Source organism: Gadus chalcogrammus, chromosome 5, assembly GCF_026213295.1.
Source record: "Gadus chalcogrammus isolate NIFS_2021 chromosome 5, NIFS_Gcha_1.0, whole genome shotgun sequence".
In the NCBI taxonomy this organism is placed as follows: Eukaryota; Metazoa; Chordata; class Actinopteri; order Gadiformes; family Gadidae; genus Gadus; species Gadus chalcogrammus.
Genome location: NC_079416.1, coordinates 6,258,112 through 6,270,634, shown reverse-complemented (window position 1 = coordinate 6,270,634; position 12,523 = coordinate 6,258,112). Strand labels below are relative to the sequence as shown.

General features: G+C 41.8%; 1 protein-coding gene across 1 annotated transcript; it reads right to left on the bottom strand.

Annotated features, from left to right (window-relative positions):
- Nucleotides 1-438: 438 nt before the first annotated feature.
- LOC130382739 (uncharacterized) lies at nucleotides 439-2,083 on the bottom strand. Its single transcript, XM_056590624.1, has 2 exons — nucleotides 2,010-2,083; nucleotides 439-1,392 (listed from the first exon to the last, which is right to left on the bottom strand). Exons 1-2 carry the CDS (start codon nucleotides 2,081-2,083, stop codon nucleotides 495-497), a joined length of 972 nt encoding a protein of 323 aa, XP_056446599.1. The 3' UTR covers nucleotides 439-494.
- Between the last annotated feature and the right edge of the window lie 10,440 nt (nucleotides 2,084-12,523).

Below are 12,523 nucleotides of genomic sequence, written 5' to 3'. Positions count from 1 at the left end.
TCCTGGTCACAGTTTATTTGGAACTCTCCCCTCTGGCAGGAGGCTGCGGTCCATCAGGACCAAAACCTCCCGCCACTTGAACAGTTTCTTCCCCTCTTCAGTTGGGTTCCTTAACAAGTCCCACCCCCACTGACTGACACTGACTCTGGCACTCATACCCATCACCAATATGTAAATTCTTATATTATTGTATCTTAAATTCTTGTATCTTTACTTTAGTTTTTAATTTATTTATTCTATTTGATCCTTTTTTAATTGATTGCTTATGTTCCTGCTTGTTTATATGGTGTTATATATATATATATATATCTCTTCTTCATTGTTCATTGTTATTGTCTTAATGTATGCACCTTGATCACCAAGCCAAATTCCTGGTTGGTGTAAAACCCTTCTTGGCAATTAAATCCTTTCTGATTCTGATTCTGATTCTGAATCCCTTTGGTTTTGTGTGGGTGGCTCTTAAAAGAGCCGTTTTGGGGTTGTTGTGCACTGCACTATACGATGGTGTCATGCCACGAGAGGGTCCCTTCTGCAGAGAAGTAGGAGGTGAAGGTCTCGCGGATCCGGATGGCCTCTCTCCCAGCGTTGTTGGCAGCCACTCTCCCCAGCCCTGGCAGAGGCAACACCACACCAACAGGGAGGCAATCTCTCACTGCTGCTGTTGGTGCTGTTCTGCGGAGGAGGTTGTGGAGCACACAGGTGGCCTTGACGCATCTCTCCGCCAGCTCAGGACGGACCTCGATGACCCTCCGGTAGATCCGCCACTGGGAGGAGAGGATGCCGAAGGCGTTCTCAACCACCAACCGAGCCCGGGACAGTCGGTAGTTGAACACGCGCCGCTCTCGGAGGAGGATGCGTCCGGGGAATGGCCTCATGAGGTCGGTCCGTAGCGGAAAGGCCTCGTCCGCTACAAACACATGAGGCAGGGGTCCTCTCTGCGCAGCCGCTGACAGTACTCTGTCAGCAGGGAGCTTGAGATCGCCAGCTCGGAGGGCCTGACCAAACACCGAGTTGGCCAGAATTCCTCCATCACTGGTTCTCCCATAGCCCCCCACATCGATGATGCGGAAGCACTTGTCTGCGTCGACAACTGCCAAGAGAACAATGGAAAATGTTCCCTTGTAGTTGAAGAACTGCGAACCGGAGTTCGCAGGGGCCTTCAGAACAACATGCTTCCCATCGATGGCACCGCAACAGAGAGGGAAGTTCCACTGCTCCTCGAACTGCTGCGCAATCAGCCTCCAGTCCTCGGGAGTGGGCACAGCCATGAACTCCTCCACCAGGCAGTCCCATATAGCCGTCACCCCATCGGACACGATGGAAGCCACGGTGGAGGCCCCGACCCGGAAGCTGGTGGCTATCGTCTGGAACGAATCGCCAGTAGCCAGGAATCTGCAACACATGAATAATTTATTGTAGCCTTATTGAGAATTTTAGTTGTATACCAAATATGTAGGCCAATTATCTTGCTGATATCACTGCACAGGTATATGTCTTGACTAGCGATTTGCATCAGCTTATTTTATTTTCAAAAGCATGACAAGGAGGTCAAGAATGAATATGTTGGAGCCATGATGCATTTATTTATTTTGTTTATATAAAACTCAGGTGACATGCATGTATATGAAGATTTGCGTTTAGGTTGAAACCATAGATAATATATAAAAACACTGTTGAAACACTGGGTGGAGCATTGACAGCATTGGAAATAGATGTATGCACTATCAGAACACGCGCCCGAACAATTTCTCCCCGTTGTGTATATAGTTTTTGACTATAGAATGTGCTGATTGTTATAGAGTAATTAGGCTATGAAACCGCAACTTACCGGAGACAGATAGACAGGCGCTCCGCAGCTGATATGGAGCGCCTGTAGTTGGTGTCCTGACGGGAGATCCTGGCACCAACCCGGGCTAGCAGGTCATCGAACTGGGCCCGACTCAGTCGAAAGTACCGCTGAAACCGGCCGTCATCCAGGCGGAGTTCTTGGAGCAAGTGGTGAAACTCACCCAGCTGTGGCCGTCTCCGGAGGATGTTGTGCACCCAAAGACGACGGCGCAGCGATGTTGGCGATGCCAGCCATGTTTCAGCAAAAGAAAAATGGCGGGGGGGGGAAGTTTTGGGCGGTCTGTTACGTGTCAAAAGTGGCAGCAAAGGCAGACAGAGAGTCATAGATGAGTTACCAATATTTATCTTCAACTGAATTATTTAGACATGTTATTATTCACAAAGTTACACCAAAAGTTACACGGTTCCCTAAACACAATGTCCATCGCGACCACGGAGCGTCGGAGAGCGTCCAAACGATAGGGCATCACGAGGGAGGAAGTGAAGAGTGTCCAAACGATACAAAAAACCAAGGCGTCCACGAGAGCGGAGGGAGTGAAGAGACGTCCGCGTCACGAGGGAGGAGGTGAAGAATGTTGGCGATCCAAAAACACGACGTCCACGAAAGCTCAGGGATAGATGTGGCGTCCAAACGAAAGCGCATCCACGGGCACGGATCGGCGCGGATAGAGTCAAGCCCCCTCTGTCCGTAATTCTCTGCGCTATATACTGCGTGTAATCAGGAATGGGCCAATCACCTATCAACATCGCTAACCACGCATGCTGGTCTGATTGACAAAAACAAATTAGATTTCCTTGACCACAAATAAAATACAGAATCAGGTCAAAACAAAACAATTCAGAAACAAAGTATCAATGTAGGTTCATAACAGGTCTCATCTACGCGCGTATGCGTACGCTCGTATCTGACCATTTTTGACACAAAATGGTCAAGCAACATTTTAGCTGCGTTACGCGCGTACATGGTACGCGAGGTACGCGCTTGGTGTGTTCGCAACATCAGTAGTCGCTGTCGGGACGATTGAAACACTTGTTTCAAACGCAACAGGAGTCATGTTATCCGGTTGACGTGGTAGTTTTTGTTTAAAATAAATCAAAGGATGTTCAACTGTGTATCCCTAAACATGACAGGACAGGGAAATAAGTAAATTTAATGCAAATTTAGTCGTCCAAAAGAAGAAAGGTGAGTTTTAATCGAAATGTGCATCTTGACAATTACGCACGGGCCAAAAATATATTTTAACCTATTTATATTATGCAGAATTATGTGAAATTTTAGCAATGACGAGTACACTACTATGTTGTCCGGTATATTGCACAAAAACAAGAGTAAGTTCAATAGTTTATTTTTCAAATATGCTGTTTCATTCGTCCTGCATGTGTGTTTCAAACGTCCCGACTAGGCGGGGCGTTTGAAACAGATGTCAACTTACTTTCAAAGTTAAAAAACAGCTTGATCATCCAACATATGTATCAAATTACACTTGTAACTAAGATAACACACGTGAGATGTTGATCAATGATGCTAATTAGGCTATACGTACATTTGCATATATTTTGAAGCAAAGAATCTGACCAATGGAAAATCCAGGCTCAAAATTATTTTTTATTTCGTTATTATATTAAATAAAAACATATGTACAGAGGGGATTATGGATGTCTCCTTTCGTTATACAGTAAATCAGAAAATACTGCCAATGGCCTTAAAATTATATTTCCGCCATATTTTAATGCATAAAATTAAAATGTAATGTAAATCAGGCCAAGAATGATATATCAACAAAAAAAAGATTTCTCGCTCGGTGTGTGAGAAAAAACTCATTTTGAGTTTAAAAGATATTGATGGCAAAATTAAAGACGATTAGGCTACATCACAAAACTCAAACATTGCACAACATATGCCGCTTTTCCACTGCATGGTACCAGCTCGACACGACTCGACTCGACTCGACTCAGCTCGCCTTTTTTGCGTTTCCACCGCGATCTAGTACCTCAAGTGGCTGCTTTTTCTAGTACCGCCTCGCTCTAGGTTCCAAGCGGCTGAGCCGATGCTAAAAGGTGACGTCGGCAGACGGCCGGCCACTGATTGGCCAGAGAGTGTGACGAAGTCACGAGAGCGACATGGCAACCATGCTGGTAACGATAGAACAGCCATAGTAGCGCCGCAGCCAACATATTCCACTTCTTCAACATGCCAGCTAATAATACGAACACGAATACCATCGCATCGATGTTCTCCATTGTTGTTATGTGGGTTCTGTCCATGTGTGGGTTACGTAGGTGTTGTTTGCGTCGCGTACAAAAATACGTCACGGCCCTTTCGCGTGCGAACCCGCCCACGTCCCGGAGGTACTATTTGCGGTGGAAAAGCACCCGCGCTGCTACCGTGTCGAGTCGTGTCGTGTCGAGTCGTGTCGTGTCGTGTCGAGCTACATGTGCGGTGGAAAAGCGGCAATAGTTCCCCCAATTTAATGTGCAGTCTACATCTCCATGCAGCACCATCTAGGGCCCTGTCCTGTATAGCAGGGCCCAGTTATTTGGCCTCTGCATGGTGAACTCTTCCTGTCACAATGTCTTTGAGATAAGGATAGACAAAGAAGGAAACAAAACCACAATGAAAAACAGAAATGGAATGGAAAAATGTTCTGTTTTAGTAGTAAGCCCTCTCACCGACGTCAAGGTACAGACATTTAGAGAGGTTTTTTTATTATTATTATTATTTATTTATTAAGGCTGACTCCAGGCCTGATAGAGTTCAGGCGTGGTGCTGTCACACCAAAATTGTACCGGGGGCGAAAATTGTACCGCCTACGTAATCCACGTTCGAAAATTCCAAACCTGCCCGGCAACTGATGATCGCGTTGAACGTTGCCTGGCAACGGACGATCGCGTTGAACGATGACGTCTCTTATCTAAATTAAATTACACAATCTAGCTCGACTAAGATACACTTTAAACACTCAGTTTACTTGCTAAATTCGATTAAACAATTAAATACAATACAAATATAAACTACGATACACTTTAAAGACTCAGTTAACTAGCTAAATTTGATTAAACAATTAAATACAATACAAATCTAAACTACGATACACTTTAAACACTCAGTTTACTAGCTAAATTCAATACAATACTAATATAAAGTAAAAACAAGTGTTATCTTTATTATTTTTTTTCGTCTTGATGAGCGCGAATGTTTTTTGAAACCTGCCTGGCAACGGACAATCGCGTCGATCGATGACGTAATGTTTCGAATATGTGAAGTTATTATTTTAAGAGTGTGATGACAATGTACGAATACTTACTGTTCTGACTGCAAGATACAAACGAAACATCCTGATCTTGTTTTTCATCAGCATTCTCATTGTTTTCCTGTTAAGTGGATCATGTTAACATTATCCATGACATCACTATAGTAGTAGCATTTGCTGTTTTGATATCTATTCGTTGAAAATGAAAATGATTTCAAGAACTACGTGTCATGTTAAGAAAAACTTACTTCTTCAGTTGTAGACTTGCTACAAGAGTCTACATGCACAGCCAGAACTTATAATGGTGACATTTCTCCACAGGTTTTGCATTACGATTTTGGCATTTTGCTGAACTCAGGGACATCAGGAGAAAGTGGCGTAGTGTCTATTTCATCTTGAAGTGGAACGATGAAAATCATGTTTCCTCCATTATCGGACACGTTCTTAAGCAGTTTTGCGGTGTAGCCTTCAGACTCAGGCGGGATCAACGCACGTTATCTCTGGCCACTTCCTCCTTCATTATTTTGGACAGTGGGAAAGTGATCAAATTAAGAGGGGTTAAAGTAAGAAAAGGTTTGTGAGCCTGAAAAGTTGTCCAGGAGGGAAGGAGTACAATATATTGAATTAAGTATCATATATATAACCCCATGCCTGAAATCATGCATGGCGTATCAGAACTTTAAACTTTAAGTTAACTTTATACAGCAATTTCCATTTTCCTTAAGGAATGAAGATGGCAGGGCTGAAAATTCACGTTTTGGCTCACCAGCCAAGGGGACCGGTAGATGAAAAAATTCACTGGCAAAGCAAATTTTTTGCCAGCCAAAATAATGAAATCATGCTGTATCTGCTTACCTTATAAAACAGCCATCCACCAGACAAATTCTCCAGTTTAGGGAATTCAAGCAGCAGCATTGCTGAAATCTTATTCTGACAATATAAAACAAACTAAAAGCATTTTCAGCAAAATAAATATCATCTACTAAGTGACAATTTAAAATCCAAAGGAAACACACATTTCATGTGCACAGTATGTACAGATTTTATCTGTTCACACTAACTTGGATATAATTAATAACCAAAAACCTAGCTGATTGGGTGAACAAATTATGTTGGAATTACATCTGAAAATGTGCTATATAAATAAAGTGGATTGGATTGGATCTGAAGTTATCAGCAAATTGTGGCTCTTAAACAGTTCTCTGCAAATTGATCAAATCACTGTGACTTGATGTTAACAATAGTCAGTTATTGTAAATAAAATTTTTGGTTCAGACAATAGGGTTTAGGATTAATTGGGATGGGGAGGTATTCTCTGGCAGGCTCTGACAATCTACAGCATACTGAGGCAAACCTGAAAGCTAGAATGTCCTAGGTAGACTGGGATGTCTGGTCACCTAATTCTACCAGCGCATACACTGCAAGAAATACCTCAGTTTGCCGTTAGTACCAGTAACCAGTGTTGGGAAACTGTAGTTAATCAAACAACTAGCTACTTCACAATGGAAAGTACTTGAACTACATATTTACTACTCCAAAAAAAAAAGGCTAATTTATCAAACTAAACCTACAAAAAAGTAGTTAATCTGCATCCAAACTACATTACAAGAAATTATCCCAATCTGTGTTTGAATTTCATCTCCTTACATGGAGGTGCAACTGAACTGACACTGAGTTAAGCGTAGGTGTGTTTTCTGTTGTAAAGAGTGGATTGGGAGCAGTTGTTAACGTGGAATTAAATTCTAAATTTCTAGAGAAATTCTTAATATTCTGCCATATACATCTTAAACTCAAACCACATGAAATGATAAATAACAGGTGATTGTCATTAAATGACAACTGTGGCATTGGCCAATGAGCCGTGAAATTGTGCCATACTTTACGACCAAAAATGGTATTCGAATACTATGAATTTGCAGTTTGCAATTAACTAGCTAATCTACATGACCCAAAGTAGTTAACTACTGAAAAAGCTACAGAGATTTGAAAAACACTCCAGTTTAACTACCACCAAATACTGCAAACTGTAGGTAAAGTGGTAATTGAACTATATGCATCATAAACAATTTAAACGGCCAGACATTTTTTACCAGTCCAAAGTAATAAATAGCTTTTTCGATTATCATCATCTCATAACTTCGCCACTTCACATCAACTTGTTAAGGTAATAGAAAAACATAAACTTAACTAGTCTTTCTTCAAATTATGCACAATAAAATCCCCCCATTATTCTTGATGTTAATGTTTTTTCACCACACAGCACGGCATGTAAAAGCATTGATATACCATAGTTCACCTGTTGCAGGTTAGGTGCTCAAAGCCGGTTTGTTTGCAGCATACAACACCCCACTGTGGCTTTTTCTACTTACACTTTAACCTCCTGTAGTATTTATAACTGAATACTACATTTTGGCAAAAAAATTGTGCATAGTGGGCCTTTAACACGACTCCTCAGATGGTGCTCAAACATGTGTTTGGCCTGAGGTCGTCTTCAAAATGAATTTAATCCCCCAAACTAGCGTTTCTCTTCTCTTTCCGAGCAGGTCAAAGGGGCGACAAGTCGAATCCACACACGGTAGCACCTGTTGGCGGGCATTAAATAAAAATTTGGGGGGGAACAAAAATATCGTCCTGGCGGCCTCAAACTGTCTCAACAGCGCCACCTGCTGTTGTGGAGAGCGAATTACAGGATATTTCCAAGAAAGTTGTGAGTTGATCTGAAGGCATTTGTGTGTGGATCAGCAAGGTGGAAAATTAGTGCCAACAGTCACGTGACAGTTTTAGTTTGTACTTGAAAGATTTTAGTTTGTATTTGGAGGATATTTTTTTGTAATTGAAGAAATATGTTTCTTTGTATGTGTAAAACATACTGTCTTTGTTTCTCAAGCATGATGCATTTGTTTGATAGGTACATTTCTTATTTGCAAAACAAAATGCATTGGTTTGTGATTGATGTTTTGTATTTGCAAACATCACTGAGTGTGTGTGTGTGAATCATTGTGCACGAGTAAAACACATTTTGTGTGTGTGTGAATCGTTGTGCGTGAGCAAAACACATTTTGTGTGTGTGTGAATCGTTGTGCGTGAGTAAAACACGTTTTGAAAAAAAATGTTTTAGCCTAGCCAAATACATTCCTAAAGCTCCCATAATTGTTTAACAATGGCAAGTATCAGGGTATTTTTCTGGCCCATAACAAGCAACCCTGTTCCCGGTTTCCAGTTCTGTCAATTTCCCAGTGTCTAGAAAGGAAACAGATTGCGGTTCTTATAGGCACAATAACAATGCAATATGTAAAACAGATAATTGTAATAAGTGGAGGGATTAATCTAGCAATAGTTGACTACAAGACTAATTATCACATGACCTCTCACCTGTAGCCCTCCTTGCACTCGTCGCCGTTTTCTGTCCTGCAATCGGTCTTCTTCAGACCTTAGTGATTTAATGACAACATCCATTCACTATGAAAACATTCATGTTGGTTTGTTGACAGTGAGTAAAACTGTTTTTTTGTGATTTGATTCAAAAGTGTGATATTCAGGGCACTTACGGCTAAGGGAAGTTCTGCAGGAGAGAGAGACACCACCATCTCCTAATTTGCAGCATGATGTAGGAAATGCAGGAAGATGTTAATATGTTGTAAAAAAAATAACACCTTGTACACTAAGCGCTATATCAATTTTATTTATTATTATTATTATTGATGTGTCACGTTTTGACCGTGACACCAATGATTGGATGTGGTGGCAATCGAAAGGCAACATCCCGCTCCTTTGAGCAAAGTCAGCGTTCAAACGACACTGGTCGACCTCACAGATGATCTTCTGTGCTGGCCCCCACATATTCTTGATTACATGTATGGGTGTTGCAGGACCACAAAAAGATTTTTCAACTGCAAACACACCATGTGTACCATCGATACACTGACAGGCCAAAAATCTGTTCTTTGTTATCGTCTCAAGGAGGTTTGTTTGTTTTCTCCTGCAGTGTGTTTTGAAGTTTCTTTTGTTTAACATCAACTTGCAATGAGGACAACAGAATTTATTTTGCTCACTTGATGCTTTAGTGGCCGTGGAACATTCTGCAGGAGCCAATGGGAGCTGAGTGGGGGCCACAGGGAGCTGAGTGGGGGCCACAGGGAGCTGAGTGGGGGCCAGAGGGAGCTGAGTGGGGGCCACAGGGAGCTGAGCGGGGGCCACAAAGTGCTATGCAGGGGCTGCAGCTTGCACCTCCTCCTGGTGTATTTGTAGGTGCCTTACCAATTTGAATCGATTTCTAAGTGTTGCTGCACAATAGCAACAATGTAAATGTGTTGCCGTCCGACAACTTAATCCACACTTGATTATTGTGAACTCTGTAAGAGAGGAATAAAGGAAGTAAGATTCATACTTGTGAAAAAATACAAATTAATTCATTTGTGTAATATTTTAGATAAGCACCTTTGTGTTTCACTGACAAATGTCCTTTTACATGGTTGTCAACCTTATATTTTGCACCCACGTATTTACAGAAGGGACAGTGAAACAGTTCACTGTTGGTGATTATTAATGTTTGGTGTATCACCATCCAAAAGTATACTAATGTGTCTATATATCAGAGGGGAAAAGAATAAACATTAAAAGGCACAGCATCACTTCAACCCCTGCTAAAACATAACTTTTACCATCTGAAATTGACACTGGCATTTTGATATTTTTTGACACATTGACGTCATCAGGGATGGCCTCAGGAAGAGGAAGTAAATCAGCCTGAGCTTGACCATGGAGAGCATGAGAGGCCTCCAGCCCAGGATGTGGGGCTCCATATAACTGGGGGTACCGCAGTGGGACACCTGTCACACACACACACACACACACACACATACACACACACACACACACGCATATGTACGAAGGCAACACAAGGTCAATCAAAGTAGCTGTGGGTAACAAACGGACACAAATAATGAATAAATGAATGTATTTCATTACATTCATTTTGATCATTGTCAACGCAGAATTCCAATATCAAAATGTAATGCACTATGCAAAGAGTAAGACCATGCATTAAATGTTGATATTCAAATCCTGTTATTATGCCTTATCATACTCTAATTCAAGTGAATGATTCATTGATTACCTTCTTTATTTCTCTCAGACATACTCTAGGGTAGAAACACACACAAATATAGCACATTAGTTACTGTACAGACAGACAGAGGAGTTCTTAAAATAACTGTTGGTTTTGTAATGTGTGTGTTATGTGGTGCAATGTCGTGGTGCAGTGTGCTTGCTGTGATAGGATGTAGATAAAATATACAGGCAAATCTGGAGGGGAAAAGCAACATTTAAATCAGAAACATCACAAAACATATTTTACCAATGTGGTTTAGAAAATATTACCATGATAAGCCCAAAATATTGGAGCTTGCACGAAAGGGTTAAAAAAAGATGGAAAAACACTGCCTAAATGCTATTATTCAAACGACCTCATGACATAAACATGAGGCCTATGCATGTTACTTGCATGAATATTTTAATGATCAACTTGTTGGTCTATCCATACATTAGTTTATAATGTACACGAACAGAGAGCGGCAACTTGCCTCTAGGCAGCAAAGCGCACAGTATTATGGACTCAGACGGAAATACGTTCTCCCGCTTTCTGCTTAAACGTTTAAGCCAGCCCACATTTAGGGAAAGTTTAAGCCCCTCCTCGATCTGCGAGCTGCAGTCAGGGGTTACTCGTATTCACACCCATTGCAAATTACCCAAGCCGGGACAAAAACTTCAGTAAAAAGGGGGAGGGTTGGGTTGTTTTGTCCTGGCCCTACCTCAAAATTGGCTTTCAGAATAGTACCAGACAGGATGTAGTAGCACTGCAACATCTGATGTCTGAAGGCCATCTTTTTGCAGATGTTCCTGAAGTTGCATGTTACATGACTTGAACTTTTAAAAAAGCTATGTTTAGCTTCGAACCGCAATGCCCAGTACTACTACCAAAGGGCCCAGTTTTTGTATGGCAGTTGTGTAATGTAACATAAAGTGGTGCTTTGGTCGCAGGCTGATGCTGGGGAACAGTTCTAGAAGCATGGTGTGATGCTCCTCAATGATCTTACCCACATATGTTGTTGCTGGTGTTAGCGAGGGGGAAAATATGAGTTCCATACAGGAGCAGGAGCTGCCACTCCTCACAATCATCAGGGACCCAGTCACCGACCATGAGGGGCAACAACCTCAGTAAGCACCATGTCTGGGCAGCAGACTGACGCATAGCCCAATCAATGCAGCGCATGTCATTTTTACTGATTACAGATGGCTTGTTACGCCGATCTGCAAACCCATAGTCAAAACTTGTGATTCTGTAGTTTATTTGGTCTAATGTCACATGCTTCTTTTCAATAATTGAGTTCAAAACCCACTTCACTTCATATGGCCCTATGCCCTCCAAGATGTTGTGCATTATGTCTGGAGCTACATTGTCAGTCACATGGTAGAAAGACAGCTGATTTAAATAGCTGTCCCTTTTTAGACCAATGAGTGAAGGGTTCAGTAATTCCAGATCTTTTTTGTGGCTGGCTTTGTTGCGCATCAGTACAAGATCTCCTGATGTCTGTGTTTTTAAGACACTCTTTTCTATTTAGCACCAGTGGCAATAATGGTGGCCAGAGAAGCTCTCGATGTAGCTAAGAATGGCATTTAGGCCCAAATTATCCCCTACAACCTGTCCAATCGTGAATTTAACAATACCCTGAAAATCAGGACAATTAATCACGATTCCGTGGTTCTCCAAAGTCTTTAGTTCAACAATTGGCTTGAGGATGGCATCAAGACCATATGTTTTGCCATCATCTGACTAGTACACTGCCAGAAGGAACTGTGATTTCAGGCTAGATAGCAACTGTGGTGGCAAAGCAGAGTGTTCCTGGTAAATCTCAGGTTTTGTGGTAGAGCTATCTTTAAACAATCTAGTCATATTAGTTGTGGATGTCACATGGGATTATTTATGTATCAATGAAGATTGTTTCAGATAAATATGTTCCATCATAAAGCCTTTCTATGAACATGGTATGCATGCAACCATGTATGAATAATAAATATAACTAAGCTGTCATGACTCATGCCCTGTATATTTTAAAGTATAATTGAAGTATATTGTTTAATGCTTTCTTTGTATCTTGCCACTGGCGTATCTTGCCACTGGCGATTCCTTTCACACGATTGGCTTCAGCTATCGTGTGGGCACTTCGTCAGTGTGTAGGATAGTGCGGGAGGTAGCCAGTGCCATCTGGACTGCTTTGGTGGAGGAGGAGATGTCTGTTCCCACGAGTGACAGCGGCTCCCTCCGTAACTCCGCGTTTGGGGAAGCTCTTCGTGATGGCACTCTTGACCACCCTCCCGACTGTGTCATTGTCGGAGATTAACCGAGATATAAAACACTTAGACTA

Excerpts from the sequence above, each read along its gene's own strand:
- LOC130382739 (XM_056590624.1), bottom strand. The coding sequence starts at position 2,083 with ATGGCTGGCATCGCCAACATCGCTGCGCCGTCGTCTTTGGGTGCACAA. Across the intron at positions 1,393-2,009 it reads CCGGAGACGGCCACAGCTGG|ATTCCTGGCTACTGGCGATT; the intron begins GTGAGTTTCACC and ends CATGTGTTGCAG.